The sequence below is a fragment of the Lichenostomus cassidix genome, chromosome 3, assembly GCF_008360975.1.
Source record: "Lichenostomus cassidix isolate B80296 chromosome 3, HeHo_3.0, whole genome shotgun sequence".
NCBI lineage: Eukaryota > Metazoa > Chordata > Aves > Passeriformes > Meliphagidae > Lichenostomus > Lichenostomus cassidix.
Genome location: NC_139483.1, coordinates 51,932,486 through 51,951,833, shown reverse-complemented (window position 1 = coordinate 51,951,833; position 19,348 = coordinate 51,932,486). Strand labels below are relative to the sequence as shown.

Below are 19,348 nucleotides of genomic sequence, written 5' to 3'. Positions count from 1 at the left end.
TTATACTTTTTTTAAAGAGATTATTAAAATCTTCAGTAAATGATAAATCAAGTAAGCAAATTGTCAGTAAATAATGGTTTCTTCATGACTGAGCTCCAGCTCTGTTACTAATGAGGAAATAAACAGATAAACTCTGTTGCTTTTTCCTCAAAATAATCATACTTCTAAGTACACACAGACTTTGTTGAAAAAGTAAATTATCCAGTCTGGTCTTAAAAATCTCCAAAGTTCAAGTCCCCTGTGACTTAAGGTCACAGCTGACCAGTTTTGAGTCAGAGGTTGAACTACAAACTTCCTGAGGTACTTCTAACCAGAATTATTCTCTGATCCTGTAAGTAGAGGCTTAATAAAATAGTAAGTGGTAGTGCTGGTGAAATGCTGGTTGGATGGCTAGTAGGGTGTTGTATAATTCGGCCAGCTAGTCAGCAGTTCCTAGTTTCTAATTTATAGACATAGAATAGATGTTGCAATACATAGGGAATTTTTAACCACTAAGAACTTAGTGTGACAATTGCATAATAGTTTCATGATTGGCTTGAGCATCTTCTGATATCAGACTTATCCCATGTGCAGAGACAGCTGTATATCATTGCTCTTACACTTTGTTTCGGTCATACACAAGATGGGTCTGTTGACCACAGCATTTAGATAACGAAGTGCACAAAGGAAGAGGGGAAGAAGTTTGGGAAACTGTAAAAGGCCTTGACTCCACTGAAGCTTTCATTTTTTAATGGAAGGTTTTAGTTCTGGAGTGGTCTGTTCGTTAATAGTTCTCCTAAACATTTAATTCAATCATTAAGTGCATGCCTTTAAAGAAGGATTAGTGGTGGTCAAATCAAACTTTGTCCATTTGGTTTTTTGCCTTTTTTCTTTTTTTTTAAGGAGTGGAAAACTGGAAAGCGGAAGGCAGAAAAAGATGAAACTGTGGGAGTCATGATCTTTTCTACAATGGAACCAGAAGCTCCTGACTTGGACATGGTAGAAATGTAAGGTGGTTTCCCTTTATATGGGCATTATGCATCTGGTTATACAATAGATACTGAGATAATCCAAAATACAAACACTAAGTGTGCACATATATTCATGGACTTGAAGAGGTATTCATCAAGGCAGAAGTGAAAAGTTGTTTAAATACGAGATTTTCATATCAACCCTTCCAAAATTTGATGGAACTGTATGTGATGTCTTTTTGCAGTGGTTGAATTCTGATCCTAAAAGAGGAATTTATTCAAAACTAGTTGATGGGATGGAGTACTGTCAGATCCTATGGAGTTATGTTTTATATTGCTGCGGAAGTGTATTTTGATCTTTAATCCTTCAATAGTTCCAAAATGTGCTAGACTTACCAAGTAGCTAAAGATAACTGTAGATGGACCAATAAGCAAAACAGTGTTTCTGTAAAATGGTTGCATGTAATGCACAAACATATTATTTGAATATCTGTAAAACCATGTAAAGCTATTAAAGTTTCCATGTAAAACCATGGAAAGCTATTAAAAATTACAAGGGACTTCATTTGCACTTCCAGAATGAAATATGATAATTTGATGTATTTCTTTTATATATATGTATATTACATATACATGTTTTTTAAATGTACCTTCTGTAGGTGATAGACCTTTGAGTTTCACAGAGTTAAAGACTGGATTTTCTATGAAGCCTTTATTTCACTCCTTTAGGCTTAATAATTTTTCTTAGAAGACCTGTAGTATACACTACATGTTTTGCTTGCTGTTGTAGAACACATAAACTTGGATAATGTTTTGTGTGTGTGGATAAACTTGATAGAAGTGTTTATAGTAGCAAAGCAGTGGTGTGTCTACAGCTGGAAATATCCCAGCACAGGCTCTATGCAAGTGATGCAGTGCATATTAAGGGGATACAATAGCTGTGTGGTAGCAGTTCTGTACCAAGAGAAAAACATGGACATTTTTAGGTCACTTCCACTTTGAACATGAGGATTTCAAACTTGACTGCTTTGCTGATGTGGTTTCTGTATATCCCAGTGGTGTAAAAGCTGAAGGGGTGAAGGAGCAGGAGGGTTTTGTACATAGGGTGCAGGAGAGGGAGTGTGCTACATACAGACCCTTGGCAGAGAGCAACCAGCATATATTCTGTAAATAGTTTGTGCCCAAGCAGGGAAGGCACACCAGCCTGAGGAGAGTGCTCACCAGGGGCTGTGGGCTCCTGGGCTGGGGCTGGCAGCCTGGAGTAGTTTTGGGGACCTATTTCCAAGCAGCTGCTGGGGTGGCTGTAACTTCTCAGATGTCCACATGTTCTAGTGCCTGGGAGGGCTGTTAAAAGTGTGAATCTTGAAAGCTATTACTTCAATTACAAAGTGGACAAACTAGCTTGTTCAATAACTCTTAGGTTCTTTAGTGTGAAAATATTCTTTACAGTCTCTACTGTTCTTTACTGAAACAATTTTGCTTGTATTTTGAGAGTCCAGTGTCATCCTGGTTTTGATTGAAGGATTGTAACCTCATGAGCTTTTTTGGTGATCATGCTGCCATAAAGTATGAAGTACAGAAAATTAAAGATGTTTTGCTCCTGAAGTAAGGGAAGTAAAACAAGAGCCTCTTGGAAAGCCCAGGTGCTGTTTTTGTGCGAATAGCTGTGTATGGTTTCCAGCTGAGGAAGGAAGTGCTGGTGGAGAAGTGGGAACCTCTAGGTTGTAGGGCTACAGCTGGAGCTGCTGCCTTGGCTCTGGGGGGTCACTTGGTGTCCCCTTGCTGTGACACCTGTCTCATGCAGGCTTTGGCTGAGAGCATTTGTAAGATTTGATGCAATTTAAATACTTTTCATTGGAAATTATAAAATATATGTTTAGCTTTCTTTTGTAGAGTTCACAGATCATTGCTGCGTATGCAGTGCTATGTTAATGGAAAACTCTGATAGCTGCATGATAGCTTCCACATATCTACATGTCTAATAGAGGAGGAAAAATAGAATGAATAATGCTTGTATCTAAAGAGGGGAATTCTGAACTCAGTGAAATGGCAGAAATTTTAAGGAATTGATCTATATCTTGGATTTTTTTAATACCTTGTTGACATCACTAAACATTTCAGTATTGTGTTTAAAGTTAGCATTATGCATCTGTTAAACTGCTTTTTGTTTTTGCTTTTTCAAAATGCTACAGAGAGCAGAAATGTGATGCAGTGGGTAGGTTCACCAAAGCAATGGATGATGGAGTTAAAGAGCTGCTGACAGTGGGACAAGAGCACTGGAAGAGGTGTACAGGGCGTAAGTGTCCTTCTGAACTTAGCAGTCATTTCTGTATAGCTTTTCTCTCTCTCTTTTTTTTGTTTTGTTTTGTGTATGGTTCAAGGCACATCTTAAAACTAAAGAACATTCTAAATTATCCTGAGAATTGTACAGCATTCTGGCTGCTTTCAGTCCGAGAGCATAAATTGTGCAAGTTTTTTTGTTGGTATGTTTGATGTGGGGGTTTTTTGTTGGGTTCTTTGGGGTTTTTTTCTTTATCTCATAACAGAAATATCTGGTCCCTGCCCATAGGTTCAAAAATACTTAAATAATTCTAGTAATGCAGCTAAAGCCCTTGTTGGACCTGTTCTCGTATATTGATCATTTATCTACCTTTTAGTGGCATGGGCAAAGTAGACCTGTTTATGTGATGAAATCATATTTTCAAATAATTGCATCTTATTAACCCCTTATTTAGGATTCTTGCATGCTAGGGAGGAGTGATTTAAAGATGAAATGAGTTTAAGAGAAAAAGAAAAGAAAAACCAACTTGATTCTGACTTAATCTTTAGCCCAATTCTTTTTTTTCCTATCTTGTCTCTTCCTTCCCACAGATATTTAGGGTTGCAGAACTTCACACCAAGTCCCTATGACTCTGCCTGGGCTCTAATTTCCTAGTCCACAGCAGTGTTCAGTGTTTGTGGCCTCCACAAGGCAGCTATTGAAAGGAAGCAGGTACTACAGCTGAGGATCATAATAAGAAACACTTCAGGGCAGGCTGTAGTGTCTGGCACCCAAAGACCTATCACATAAATCTCCTTGGATTGCCTTAATTTTTTTTTTTACTCTCCTTTTAACTCCCACAAAAAAACCCAAAACATTGCCCCCAGAATTTGAAGTACATCTCCACAGAGTTATGTTTTTGCCTTTTACTAATCTAACACTGCAATTGAATATTTGGGGCTGACCAGAGAGAATGGGAAGTGCAGAAGCTCCATCTCTTGTGGAAGTGATTACATTAGACTTTAGTGTCTATAGGATGTTAATTTGAAATTATTTACATTTCCCCACTTTGAATAAAAGGGTTTCCTTCCACACACCACTGACCCTCCTGCTGGTCAAAAATAGTCTAACACATGACAGAGCTCTAACATGGTACAGATCTTGCTTCACTAGCAAATTATACTGAGGGGAAAGTGGAGAGCAGGGCAAGGAATAAGGTTCCTCAGATTAGACTAGAAAAGCAGCATTGCTTTGCAGTTACAGAAGCAATGATCAAACCAAGTGCTGGCTGTGACTTGTGCTTATTGTAGAAATTCAGTATTTTTTTAACTGCTAAAGTCTGCTTAAACTTACAGCACTAGTGCTTTAGATACTGAATGACTCTTCTAACACTTAGAACTATTAATTAGTTAGCATATATGCAGCAATACAGTTGTGATTGTGTCAAAAATGTTAACTTTTAGTTTTCCAGACATTCATATTGAATGCAAAAAAAGAGACTGGTAAACTGGGGCATGCAAAACTAAAGAATTTTAGTAGTCTCTTGAGCTGACAGGGAACTTAAAACTTTAGTCTTGACTCTTAATCAGAAGTATTTTTGGCACTTCCTGAGCAATAGTAACGTGCCTTCCATTCAGTGATATTTAAAATGACTGACAGTGGAAACTTCTTAAATACATGTAAAAAGAAACCAAACATCCTTCACTGAAGTTTCCACTGGGGATCCAGTATCAATGTAATGGCTGATAACAGAACTCTAGTGCTCTAAATTGTACTTGTTGTGTAAGACATACCAGTTGTCATAAATAGTCTAACTTCTGGAGACGAGCTTGATCAAAGATTGTCAATAAAATTAGGCAGTTGGGGGAGGGGTTGGTTTTTGGGTTTTGTGGTGTTGTTTTATACCACACAAAGGGGTTCTTCTGTAAAAATCAGGTGGTGTGAGATGCTAGAGCAGCTAAAAACCTTCTATTTGCCTGGACAGTGTGCCCTCTGAATACAAATATTTGATAAAGAAAACCACATCTACTTGGGTTTTTTTTTTCTGCTAGCATAGGTAGCATATAAAAAATTGCTTTTGCTTTTCAGATTGCTTTTTTAGGCCTCTGGAGTGGTGCTGTTCAAAGTGTTAATAATGAATGCACTCATAAATCACAGCTGATTGATTTAATTGTGATGGAGCAATATATGCATGCATGTTCAATAAATAGATTATAAAAACCAATTTTATTATTCAGATACTTGCATCATTTTTATCCCTAGATAATCTTGGTTTCTAGTGCCTTTAAATATAAAATTCATTATTTGAGGAGAGTTTAAGTATTATGGGTCTGTATAATAATCTCCTCTCTTAAAATATTAATGAGACCTATTCTCCATATCACACTGCAGCACTTCCCCCTCCTTTTTCCCCCATTGGGGGGAGGAAAAAAGATCTCACTGTATGCATAGGAGGACTGAGCTAGAAATGCAGTGAGATTTCTGGGGTTTTTTTAATAGCATTCACACACTGTTTCCCCAACTGTTAGTACCTTTCAAGAATCCAGATTGCAATTGCTTTATCCAGTTTTGGAACATGTGTAGCAGGGGAGGGGGTAAGAATGTGATTGTAAATGTGTCACTAGAGAAAATGTAAAACTTAGTTGTTTTTGACATCTGCTTCTATCAAGTTTTGGAAATGCTGCAGATTTCTGTCACTTACCATTGTCGGTTTTTGCTTTTGTTTCCCCTCTTTTCCTCATCTTTTTCCCACTTTCAGCACTACCCAAGGAATACCAGAAGATAGGAAAAGCATTGCAGAGCCTGGCAATGGTCTTCAGCACTAGTGGATACCAAGGTACTTCTATGGCTTCATTTGTACTTTGCTTAAAAAGAGATATTTTAATTACATCATGCTACTTTTTTTTTTCTGAAGATCTTAATGCTTTCCTCTTTGAGCTTTAGATATCAAACATAATTCTGGAAAAAAATACTGAAAAGTTTCTTCTGTGTATATTTTGGGGTTTTTATATTCTGGTCTGCAGTCTTGTTTTCTCTCACTGTATAATCTTGTGGTGGGTTAGTGGTGGTGGAAAAGTTTAGTTTGATCTCTTAATATATAATCTGGTCACTGACCTGACTGACCAAACATGCTGTAGCATTTTTTGTGATATGAAAGGAAAGGAGAGAAAATGAGGTTTCGAAAATAGCTGTCACAGAACTATTGTGTGACTTCATGGTACAACTCTACATGAAGATGGAAAACTTAGTATAATGTTTTATATCCATTATGTTGGCTAGAGGGCTGGCTACCTGTAGCCTTTTTTTGTCCTTCACCTTTACTTCTCCTTCAAGAGCCCTAAGAAAGAGCCTGACATGTTAGGTATGAAAGTTGTGGGAGGGAAAAGGAGGGCATAAATTGCTTTAAATTCTCCTAAAATGTAGTCTTTAGACCAAATTTAAAATTCTGCTTTGATATGTTAAGCTCTGTTGATGTTTTCCAGACAACTGGAAAATATTTCCTCATACACAGAGGGAGCCTGTTGAGTCAGTTTTCTCTGGGATTCTCTTTTTAAAGGTGTTTGAGGTTTTGTTTTTTTTCTTGCTAGGCTTGATACCAAAATTACTGTGTTCTAAAGCCTTAAATGTTACAGCATAGAGGCTTCCTGAAATCTTCCCCATTGTCCCGGGTTAATGATAAGACTCTCTCTCCTCCGAGAGCGAAGGGCCCCGACACCCCCTCCCCCACCCACAACAGAACCTCTTAGATGAAAGTGAAGAAAAAACTATTTATTTAACAAAACCACGCAGAGTGCCCTACAAGGCACAGGGGAAGGGGAAAAACAAGGTGAAAGGCAGTTATTCAACCTGATTAAAAAAAAGTCCTTTTCTCAGACGCAGTCCCTCTCCTCCTCGCCCCCCACCCGGGGCCGGGTGGAGCTCCCTGGAGAGCTCTGCTGTCCTCTGGCCCTCCTGGGTCTCCGGGTGGCAAAGCAGATCGAAGAGAAGGGGTCCAAACGAGGAAAAAGAAGAAGAATGGAAAAAACGGGAACAGAGCTCACTCCGACCCCCGTCCAGCACGCAGTCTCTGCCGGGCGACGAATCCTCTCCCCAGAGCGAGGCTTGGGGAAAATGTTTTCAAAACAACCCGCGTTTCTCTCTGCGGCTGGGTGCAGTTAAAGAGACAGGACCACACATTTTTCTTTCTTGGGCATATAAGCCAACAATAGGGGATAAAGGATTATCATATCATCAATCCAAGACACCCATCTTAGAAATTTTAGTTGACCAGTACTTACCCTGACTATTCATTGATCCCTTGCTTTATAATCTTAAAACATTTTGCCCTATAAACGATGTATTAAAATGCAGCCTTCTGAAATGCAGGTTCTCTGCTGCTAGAAGCATTGGAAATAGGCAGTCCCCATAGTTTGTTCTCATCTGTGTCGTGTACTTCAACAGGATGATTGCTTAGTTGGAATTGGAGCATAGCATATTGCCTAAAAAGTTACTTTTGGATATGAGAACAAAGTAGGGAATTTCCATAATAATGTATTCTTAGCATGGGTTAGAAAACTGTTAATCCTGGCTGGATAAAATCTGTAGCAAGAATTCTTGAGAAAGGACTGAAAATTGCTTGAGCTCTAACACATTCTTTTGCCAGGATAAAGGGAAAACAACATGACTTAAAGCTAGGATACAAAATTGCAGATCAGCCTTAGAAAGGAAAGCTTTGATTTGATTTCCAGCATCTTTGAAAGGTATGAAAAAATAGATCTCATGATGGTTTGGATACAAGGCAAGGATACCTCTCTTTGCTTTTTGCCCAGTTGTGCCTGGTTGCAGCCTAGTATCTTGTTGAAGAAATTTACCTTGCTACAGATACCTTTGCCCTGATTCCATAGATGTTGCTCTTCTCAATAACTGGTACCTTTGTATTTTTTCCAAATCAATGATACATGAGATTCTTTGGGTTTTAATTTGAGTTCCCAGTGCACATGTGGCTTTAAATGGCTTCATCACTCCTGCCCTCTCTCTGTCCTGCCTGCTGTTCATGTATGAATCTCTTCATCCTTGTTTGTTTTGTTTTGGTTGGGTTGGTTTTTTGGGTTTTTTCAACACTAGAATTCTGGAACTTTAAGCATATAGGCCACTGAAGATTGCAATGATTTGATGACACAAAGATTTCTAGCTACTGGTAGCTGACTTCTGACATACTCCTTATACTGTTAGTTAGTTCATTTGCATAGTTAGAATGGGATGTAATCTATTGTCCGTAACATTTTTATCAGTGATGCCTGCTTGCTTTGCAAAGCTTTACGTGTGGTGTTGCCTACTGCCTTCTCCTAATTTCTCGCCTAAAATGTTTAAGATTCAGCAGGCAAGATGCACTTGTTAATCTGACTCACTCTAGCTCTTTTTCTCATGCTACAGAATGGGCCATTTTCAATTAGTTGCCATCCCCAGTGTGTATTAGGAACCTGTCCCCAGAATTTGCAGAAGCAAGGCTACCTTTAAAACTACTAAGGACGCCCTGAGAGGTTCTGATTTAAGTTGGCTATGGGCCTATGTACTGTCCAGTTGGTTCTAAGAGTGTGCACTTTGCAAGCAATGATCCTGGTCCAGAAATGCTTATTGGATGGTAGCAGAACATGCCTGCAAGTGTCCTGCAGCCCGGCAATGTGTTGCCTGTGTTACTGTATCATAGGATACTCTCAGGTTAACACTGCCTTAAATAGCATGGCTTCTCTTTTGCGGTGCCAAATCTGGAGGAGTCGTTCTCCTATATTAAGAAAATGTCAATACTGGTATGCCATTCAACCATAGTAAGATCTCCAAATCCTACATCACTCCTCAGGAATTCTGTTAGGCAGTTACATGCAAGTTTCACTACCTGCCAGCTGCCAACAGGCAAATCCTGATTTACAAGCTGCTTGTGTGCTGAATGTAACAGTTTGAGGTGTACTTACCAAGAAAAATTTTGCTACAAGTATTTGCTACTAGTTCATCAAAAGTTTGTAATTTTTTTACTGAATTATATTAAGACATAAGACAAAGAAAATAAAAACAGTTATTGACAAAAAAAAATCATCTGTGCCAGTCAAGCCTTGGGCTATTAGTTCCCTCAAAATGTATTTCTTCAGAAATTATCATCACTGGCATTTACCAAGCAGTTGAACTCCTAAGAGATGCTCTACTAAACATCTCCAGAAGGTTCCTCATAGTTTTACATCTTCCTTCATCTCCTTATGACAGTACGCAGCCTGTAAATGAACAACAACATCTGTTTCTCCTTGTGGTTGGGTTGAAATATCTGTGGAATATTACTGGCCATTTTAACTGCTTTTTTTATAACTACTTTCAGTCAATGCTGTTAATCCCCCTTTGTTTCTTCTGGAGACACATGTACTGAACACTAAGGTAATTTTGTTGTAAACACTAGCAACATTTGGGGTTTTCTGCTTTTCCACTGATTATGAAGAATCCCTGACATCCTGGTGTGTCCCTGCACTGGGATCCAACTCAGCTTTCACAGACTGAGTTAAGAAGCCAATTTCCAGCTTTGCTTTGGTTCAGAAGCTGAGAATGCTGAGAATGAGAGATGATTGGTGCTGGGAGTGTTCATCTAGATGCTTTGAAGCTCTGACCTATGAAGGTTCCTTGAGTGAGGTTTGCACAGAAGGGGAGGATTTTGTTCAACTTAAATACACATACTCTTTCTTTTTGTTCAGATAGGAAAAGCTAGCAGCTTTAATGGCATTGGGAAATGAACAGCAACATTTAGACCAACCTGGCTTCTGACTCTGAAGCCACACCAAGTTTTTCCCAAAATCTAAGAGTCAGTTGCCTAAGCAGCAGTTACCTCAGGGTTACTTCTGAGCAGACAAAGGAATTCTGAAATACTGAAAATACTTAAGCCTACCTGAAATAATGAAATGGATCACCCTCCAATTTTTTTATTGTTTTAAAAAGAGGTGAAGATATCTTGTGAATTATGTACCTCTTGAGTCTCACAAAGGGAATTTGTGTTGTTTTTGTTTTTTTTTTTAATCCTAACAGGCCAAATTGGAGAAAAATAATTATTTCTTTAGCAGTGTTTGTGTTGCCGGACTTACTAGTTCTTAGATTCAGTCACTTTCGCTCACAGCTTTTTTTGAGTTTATGAAACCAGTTCTAATGGAAACTAGGAATTGATTGATAGAACAGAAGCAACATTCAGTCATTACCTTGCCTCCTTTAGGACATGCTAAAATGTAGAAATCCTATGTAATAAATCTCTGACATAGATTAGACCATATGTTGTAGTAAAACAAGATAGTTTAATGTTCAGATTAATCATTAATGAAATCTATGGTAATTTTCAATTAAGTCATTGATTAATATCTATGGAATAAAATCAAAAAGTTCATAAAGGACTAACCACTGTCTAATATCAAGACATGTCTGAAAGCATAAGAAAATATCTTTTTTCTTAAACTGAAGTTTGATATCTGCAAACTCTACCTTCCCCTTTCTACTCTCTACCTCAATTTGCGTTCTATACTGTTGACTACATGCTTTGGACAAGCTAACATGGATGGCAAGGTGAAGTGGCATGAAACATGCAAGAATGTAAGGCTTGTTTCCATCTTTGTCCCATGTAGCCTGTTAGTAGTAGAGTGTTATGAGTGCTTGTGGTGTTGTCTAGCTTAGGATTTACGGTGATGTCTGTACTGTTGAGTGTAGATTGTAGGGCCCTTTGATCTGTTTCATAGCATGATGAAAGTTAGAAACTCATTCTGAAAACCTGTGATTTTTACAGAGCTTGAAAATATTATCTAAGAGTTCCCTAAAGGATCAGAAGTCTTGTTGTCAAGGAAAAAAGTTACTTGGGCCTCCTTTTGCTTCTCTGACCTTTGAACAGTTATAGTCTAGGTCTGTTGGAGAGCTCAGGGCTAGTAGCCCATCAGCTTTGTTAGTCTTACCTTTTGTCACCTTCTTCATTCATCCTTCCTTTCCATCCTGGTAAACTTCCTGTTGCTCCATATGGGGGAATACCTGTGTATTTAAACTGCATAAAATTACAAAATGTGGAAGTAAATAGTGCTAGTACTGTGGTAGAACATTAATTTTCTACAAGATCTTCAGTTTTCCTCCTTTAATATTTTTTTTTAATTCTTTATTACTGCTGTTTATAAAAGGATGGTTAGGCATTTATTATTGTAAGCAGGTTATTTTATAAATTTGCCTTGAACTTCCTGTAATTTGAACACTGATGTTTATCTTTAGGAGAATCTGATCTCAATGGAGCAATAACAGAAGCAGGGAAAACTTATGAAGAAATTGCCAGTCTTGTAGCAGATCAGGTAGGAGTGTTATCAATGCAATGGCACACTGTGTACAAATGTATCACCTATTTGGATTACTTCTGACTTTTTTTTGTCTTGTATTAAAACATAGCTGCTAGTGCTATAGAGCAGTTAAATGGAATTGCTATTAATAGCTTTAAATACACTTTCACCCTCTTTTCTACTCTGTGTCAGCTCAGAGGGGATGTGATGAGAAGATATTTCTGTGAGTCAGAAAGACCACATTCTGGTTTCTAAAAAACTGAAATGATTGTTTCCTCTTTAAATGTGTTTATTTTCTGATGTCTGTGAGCTGTCTTCATTACTGACACAAAATAATGATATTTAATCAAGGACAGACTTTCTGCCTTCCCTCTGCATTCCCCAGATGTCTACAGGATCCATATTTTGCTGTTGCTCCATATGGGGGAACACCTGTGTATTGAACCTGTCCCATTGCCTTGACATACAGTTGTCTGCTTCAGTAAAAATCTGTCTTAAATAAACTTTGATTGGTATTCAAGTCATAAATTGATGTTTAAGCATGTTTCACTTAAAAGTCTCCAAAATGCAGATCCTCTTTATCTCAAGGTTGAGTCTGAAAGTTCTTCAAATACATTTCCAAGCTGATAACTAAGGAGGTGCACCTGTGCATGTACATATTTGTATATGTAGTGAGAGCCTGTACTGGTAACTCTTGTTGGGTGGAAACTTAGGGCAGTTAAATCTCTCACTTTGGGAGCTAGTGTTGAGTAAAACAAACAATGGAAGCATCTGCTCAGTCATGCTCAGTGCATTACTTATAAAAGCTTATATTTTTAAAAACTCCTTTTTATATACGACATAATTGCATAAACAATTAATATGTTGGTTTAGGATTTTTCTATTGTTTCCTTCCATTTTTCCCTCTTCACCCTTTTTTGGCACCATAGTTTTTTTCTGTGATGTTAATATGCCACAGACAATTTTACTAATGCTTATACTTTGTTTATTAGCCAAAGAAAGACCTTCACTTTTTGATGGAAACAAACCATGAATATAAGGGATTTCTTGGTTGCTTCCCTGACATCATAGCAGCTCATAAGGTATGTGAAGAGCCTTTCCTTTTAAGGGCTAGGCAGTAGGAACAGCGGCAAAAGTGGTGGTATGGTACCCTGTGTTTGTGCAGTGGCCTGACCCCTGCTTCTGGAAACACTGAAAGTTTCTGTGAGACTGGTGTGTTGATTTTTAAAGTAAGTACTTAGAGGGGAGGGAAGCTAGAATTTCCCTGAAGAATTGAGAATATCGTGACTTTCTGCTAGTCACGATAGTAGAACAGAGGAAGGTTCATGATTGTCTTTAGGTTGACTTCATGTCACAATGGAATAAATAGCAGTAGTGTAAACTTGTAATATTTGAGCCTTATATGGTAGTTGATAATAAAACCATGTGAGTATTGTAGGAAAACTTGTGTACACTTACATGGCTGGCTTGCTGATATGTAATAAATAGTCATGTGCTGCCTAGAAGTTTCTTTAATATCAAAAACCAGAGACTAGAGCTAAGCTCTAACATTTCTGGGGGGGAAAAACAAACAAACAAAACACCAGCAACAAAAACTAGCCACTTTTTTCTCTGCAAAAGCCATGGTGTCTAGTTTTGGATATTCTGCCTTTTTTTTTTCTTTTTGGTCATAGAGTTTTCCTTATGGTGATATGTCTGCTGCAGTGTATTTCAGGAATCTAAATATTGTGAAGTATTAAAACAAATGCATAAATACATGGGTTTGGGGTTTTTTGGATCACTTGAAGTGTTAAATGTATAGAACAAGAACATAAGAACATACTTCTGAGATCAACAAAGATAAAAGCATATCAGATTTGTGTATTCTTTCTTCGGGACATTTACAGTCCCTCATCGCACAGAATCATTCAGGGAATATACAATAAAAAGAAAAGAAATGTTTTTAAAACTTGAAACATAAGCCTACTGCCAAGAGACATGGAAATAGATTCTCTTGAATGTTGTTTGGCACAAATGCGTTGTGTAGGGGAGGCATATCTTTTTATGCTTGTTATTTATGTGACACAAGGATTTTCCTGAATCAATGGCTATGCATTGCAATGAGTTGAGTCTCTTGAAAAACAGTTTATGTCGCCTCATCTTGTACAGTGTGCAAATAAGGTTCTACAGGGATTTGATAGTTTGAGCTTTTGGATGTCAGTTATGTAGGTCAGCTGTATTTTGAAACTTGGTCCTTTTGTCCTTTTTCTATATATCCTTGTGTATTACTGCTTGTACCAAACTCAATTTGCTAGTGACTCTGATCATGCTGGTGTTTGAAGTCACATTTTGCAAGGATTCTTGAAAGCAATAAAGTGAAGTAACAAACTCTGGATGAAAATGTGAGAAGGCAGAAATGGTCATTTTGTGTATATATGTGTACTGAGTGCAAATTCACAATGTGGCATTTTGAATTACTATGGCATTTTTTATTACTGTGAAGACCTCTAAGTTGACAACTCTTTTAATCTTTCTCCATTTGGTTTCTACAGGGAGCAATAGAAAGAGTGAAGGAAAGTGACAAGTTAGTTGCAACCAGTAAAATAACACCACAAGACAAACAGAACATGGTGAAACGTGTGAGCACCATGGCTTATGCACTACAAGGTAAACCAAATTTTGAACTAAATGTCAATGTTGTACACTTCTGATAGACTTCTGTTAAATAGCATACTTAGAAAATTTTTTACTAACAGGAATAAAAGCTGGGCATAGGTTGTTTGTGGGGGCTTTTTTTGTGACCTTCTTTAGATTTTCCTAAACTGCAGTTATTTGGTCTTCCCCTTTTTCTTTATAATCTCACATTGCTATTGAAAAAACCCACATTTTGAAAATGAAATTAAAAAACCCCAAAACAACTACCCTAGGCTGATTCTTTGATTTGGAAGTGGTAATGTCTCAAATTAAAAGTATGGACCCTGGTACAAGAAGCAGGTCATCATGTGCAGAAGTGTTTTTCTGACTTTTGGCTTAGTCAGACATAATCATCTCCCAGCTGAGATTCATGTTCTTGTGGATAAGATCTTTTTCTCCTGGATAATCTTTCAATGAACTTTTTCCTCTTTAGGTTAGAGGTGTTGTAAATATAAAGTGCCCTAGAAAAGCCGGGGAAGTGTGGAGTCAGGGCTCAGTCCTGCAGGATATCGAGCCATTAAGTGCATCCTGTTACTGACTTCAATGAGATCACTCATTGATGAGGGGGTTGCATCTTTTTTAGATTCTTTAAAGCCAAGAAAACTCAATATTTTACGTTATGGTGTCAGAGCAGCACGCAAAATTGATTTTAAAAACAGCCAAGAAAACTCCCCATCCCCTTCTTCTTAGTCACAGTGACGCAAGAGGATTGTGCTGTGTATGTGTGGTAATTGTGGAAGAGACCTCTAGGATGACTTTTACAATGTAGGATATTTCTTCTCCCTCTATTGATATCTCAAAATCTATTTAACATTTTCTTTCAGCCATAAGTTGTGATCTGACAAGAGATGTAGAAAGAGGTGTAAGGTGTTATGGATTCAGTAATGCTGTTTCTCAGCATTACTGAAACAGCCTCAGTCAAGAATGGGTCAGACACTACCAGTTCTGTCTTTTTTGGGGTTTTTTTGAGCTAAGTGTTTACAGCTGCGGCCTACTCTTGGAAATCCGAATGTCCTAGCCAAATTCTGTTGGAAACCCTTCAGGAAGGAACAGTTACCTCAGTAGAAGAAAATCCTGCTTGATTTTTTTTATTGAATCTTTGTACACCTGAGTATTGGAATGCAAGAATCTGGCTTTGTCCAGGAAGTGTCCAGATTGGTGTGTAATTGACACCCTACCAATTTGACAAACAGTTCCATTATAACTTGAGTGCTGCAGGCAGAATAGGTTGTGGAAGCATGAGAACACTAACTGTGCTGGCAGGGCTGGACATGGAGCTTGTTGCAGAGTAACTAACTTGAACCAAGTGAAACTGTTCCTAATTATAAACTCTTCTGTTAAATAATTTGTCTCCTGGGTCTATAATTGCAGCTGAGATGAATCACTTCCACAGTAACCGGATCTATGACTACAACAGCGTCATTCGTCTCTATCTGGAGCAGCAGGCACAGTTCTATGAAACGGTAAGGGACAGGGCTTGGCATGTACTGTGCTGCTGCTTTTATAGGAAATACAGGACTTAATCTGTGCTCCCACAGAGCAGATATTTGAAGAATTGTACAAAAAATTGTAAAAGGAATTGTTGAAACACCTGAAAACACAAAGAATGAGTTAAAATAATATTTTCCTAGAGATACTGTCCTATTTACATGACTGTTATAATAAACCTAGTAGAATTAGGTTAGACAGGAAGGTTTTAGGTAACATTAAATATATTAACTCTAAGCACTCTCCCTACCACCATAGTTCTCATTTTACAGTGTTCTCATCCATGTATTCCTTGTGATTTTTTAAACTAAACTAGATTTTCTAATGTGGTAGGCTGGTAAAGCATGTGAGTTTGAATGTGCTGGAACCTGACTTTGATCACTAAAAAGAATCTTATAAGTAACTGGTGGCCCTTCACAGCCATAAAATTTGCCAATGGAGCTTCAGAAGAATCTTTAGTGGGTGACAACTTTACGTCCCCCATCAGGTCACTTCGCTTACTTTCCTTGACACATCTGGTGGGGCTAGGCATAGGTTTCCCCTTACCTTCTTCCAGCCTTTTGTCCAGTCTATTTCAGTCCTTCTGGTTGCAGCCTCACCAGTTTCCTTGTACCAATCCTCTCTCCCCCAGTACATGTTCACATGTGAGGTCAAGGCTACCATGACAACTGTGGGGAGTGCAGAGGAGCTCTGTTCTGATGTTTCAGCCTTGTTCCAGCAGGGAAGTGGATTTCCTGGAAAATGTGGCTTTGTTCTCATAGCTCTCTGGTGTAGTGCAGTGCTAGATAAACAGATAGGCAGAATAACAGCCCTGCCTACAGTGCTTTCTCCAACACAACTGGAGCAGTGAAAGTACCAAATTAACAAGGTAGAAAGTGTATATATGAGAAGTCTTTCTAATGGAATGTTTCAAGAATCTTGCATACACAAAACCTGCAGTAAAGCCTGCAGTTTCACGAGGGAACACCTAATTTCTTAGCCTGCAATCATATTTCTGCACAGTGTAAAGTAACTACATATTAAATATCTTCTGTTTCTTTGTTTCAGATTGCACAGAAGCTGAGGCAGGCACTCAGCCGCTTTCCTGTGATGTAGAGAATAAGGAGTATTCAACAATAAAGAACAACTCCAAAGTGCTTTTCTGATGTGGGGGCAATGGTAAAAAAACTTTTCCATTTCAAAAAAAACAAAACCAAAAAACCCCAAACCAACAAGAATCAGTTGTAAAAAAAAGTATTATTTAAAATTTTACTTTATCAGCCTAAATCATACGATAAGGCTCTCCTATCTTGAAAGCTCTCCCATTTGTATCATTATTTAAATAAAAACAGCTAGGTAATGCTGTCAGTTATTGGGATCTAAATTACCGAACTGATATGTTGCCATGGACTTCATGAAGACTTGTCTGTCAGTTGGTCTTCCAAAAACTCTTGATCAACATCAGAGTAACACATTTGTAGCTTTTTTTTTTTTTCTGGGAAAGCAGACAAACTTGAGAAAATTACTTAATACTTACTATATTCAATTGAGCTCTCCAGCAATTCAGTAACCAGGAGGAATTATATTCATGTATGCTTCTGGCACATGTTCATGATAATCTCCTGAATGAATGCTTTGTTCTTAAGTTTTGCTTCCCATATGCAGCCATGGCATCCTGCTCCCAGTATGACTTCTGGTAAATATAAATCATTCTTCCCTCTCTTCTTTTTCCTTCTAACTAATCTTGTACTTGTGGCACACCACCTCAGAGCTTATGTCAGGCTCACTTTTTCACTATGCACTGTGTAAGAAGACAAAGGACAAACAAGGAATGAGCCATTTAGGAAAGTGTGAAAAACAGTTTTCCATATCAGCACTTTGACACCCCCAATGTTATGCCATAAGGCACTGGTGTTTCTCAGTGCTGTACAAGGCCAGCTTCCCCTCAGACATTTTGAAGTGTCTCAGCAGAGGGGACACTGCCACATCTTACCCAGGTTGTAGAAGTGCCCAAATTCCAACTAAGCTCAGGTCTTCGTGTAGTAGTATGGTGTGCTACTGGTTCAGGTTAACTTTTTGTTGCCTTCTAATGCAAACTAAAAGGTGACAAAAGTACTGAATAATGTCATTAGTTATCACACAAACTCTGTTCTTTGATCATAATCTTTTATCAAGTGACTCAGTGTCCTCTTCCATACTACTGAAATACCATTTGAGGCCTTGGCTTTTCACAGAATCAAACCAAAAAAGCCACCACCAACTGTGTTCACAAGGGGCACCAACTACAGTAATTCATTTCTTGCCACAGGCAAGCAGGAAAGCCAAAATGCAGTTTTTGCTAAAATGTGCCTAGAAAATAAATATTTTAATTAACAAAAAACAACTAAAAAAGGCATTTTACCAATAAGCCATTCTAAGTGACGGGTACATTCTGCTGGTTCAATAGTTGCCTTACTCTGTTTTGCATTGGTGTTACTTTTCTGTGCTAGAAGGAAAATCTGGGTCTGCCTGAATAACCTGAAACCAAACCAAACCAAACGAGACTAAGCCTAAGTCTAGATGCTTCTCAGTGTCATGAGTTTTGTTCACCTTTTATAAACCTTGTCTTTTTCTCCTCCCAGTTTTACTTGTTTGCTTCCAAGATTCCATAGTGCAGTGTTGTTTGATACAGCCATTTAAATATGTACAAATTGTAAAGAATGTGTATAAATGTTTTACACCAAATGTAAGATCTGCTTGCATGTAGAAGCAGCTTATATATTAAATTGTTACAATGTGTACAGTAAATTCTGAAATCACTTTTTCAAGCCAGCATTTTTTTAGCATTTGTATATTCACTTTTTAGTATTGAAATCTCTTTGTAACAGACTCTTCATTTGGGAGGGGGAAGGGGGTTCTTTTTACCAATCTTTAAATAGCTCCATATGCACTAAAGTTGAAGGTTCTTTATCTTGAATAGATTGTTTTGGAATCTTAAGTGTAAGCTCTGCATTCCCATTGCAGGGAACCTATGACAGTAGCAACTGTGTCAGATGCAACATTTTGGCAAAAAAAAAAAAAAAGAAAAACTGTTTAAAGACTTCTAGTAAAATGAAGTTAAACTGATAATAAATATTTATGTATATCCACCAGACTATTTTATCCTTTTCTTTGAAATCATGTTGGTTTTTAACTGGGTGAATGCAGGATGAGGCAAATCCTCCTTTGTAGCTTTTCACCAGCTTACACACAGGCCAGCTGAGGAATGAGAAAGCATCCATGTGTCTTCCATAAAGCAGGCACCCCAACTGGATGGTATAATAGTGCTAGTGACTGCAAACCAGCAAAGGCTACGCATATGTTGTAAGCTTTCTTTATTCAGGTCAGTCCTGCTCGTGGTTGATGGAACCCTCCTGACTGCAAATAAGTAGTAGAGCACAGTGCTACTGTGTATTCCTGGCTTTGTGTCAGTGTGGTGTTGACCCAGAATAGGAATTCGATTGTCTTTGATATTTATTTTTTTTAAATTAGACATGAATAGTGGCAACTTGTGTGAGTTGGGGGCAACAGAAAATGTGCATGCTGAAGCTGTAGTCATAAAACAGAAATAGCAAGTTAGCATAAGCCTTGAGCAGTGCTCTCCTGTGTTTTGTTTGTCATAGCTGAATAATTAGTGTCTGCAGCATCAAAAAGCCTTACTACTGTTTCCT

At 38.0% G+C, this 19,348-nt stretch overlaps 1 protein-coding gene across 1 annotated transcript in view; it reads left to right on the top strand.

Annotated features, from left to right (window-relative positions):
* The window catches only part of SNX9 (sorting nexin 9), a 61,412-nt gene extending 42,620 nt beyond the window's left edge, over positions 1 to 18,792 (top strand). Inside the window, exons 11-18 of the mRNA XM_085055778.1 lie at positions 883 to 986; positions 3,143 to 3,246; positions 5,969 to 6,046; positions 11,458 to 11,534; positions 12,512 to 12,601; positions 14,051 to 14,165; positions 15,564 to 15,655; positions 16,728 to 18,792. Of these exons, the coding sequence (XP_084911904.1) occupies positions 883 to 986; positions 3,143 to 3,246; positions 5,969 to 6,046; positions 11,458 to 11,534; positions 12,512 to 12,601; positions 14,051 to 14,165; positions 15,564 to 15,655; positions 16,728 to 16,775 (708 nt within the window). The 3' untranslated portion in view covers positions 16,776 to 18,792. The remainder of the gene's footprint in view (positions 1 to 882; positions 987 to 3,142; positions 3,247 to 5,968; positions 6,047 to 11,457; positions 11,535 to 12,511; positions 12,602 to 14,050; positions 14,166 to 15,563; positions 15,656 to 16,727) is intronic.
* The last annotated feature ends 556 nt before the right edge of the window (positions 18,793 to 19,348 follow it).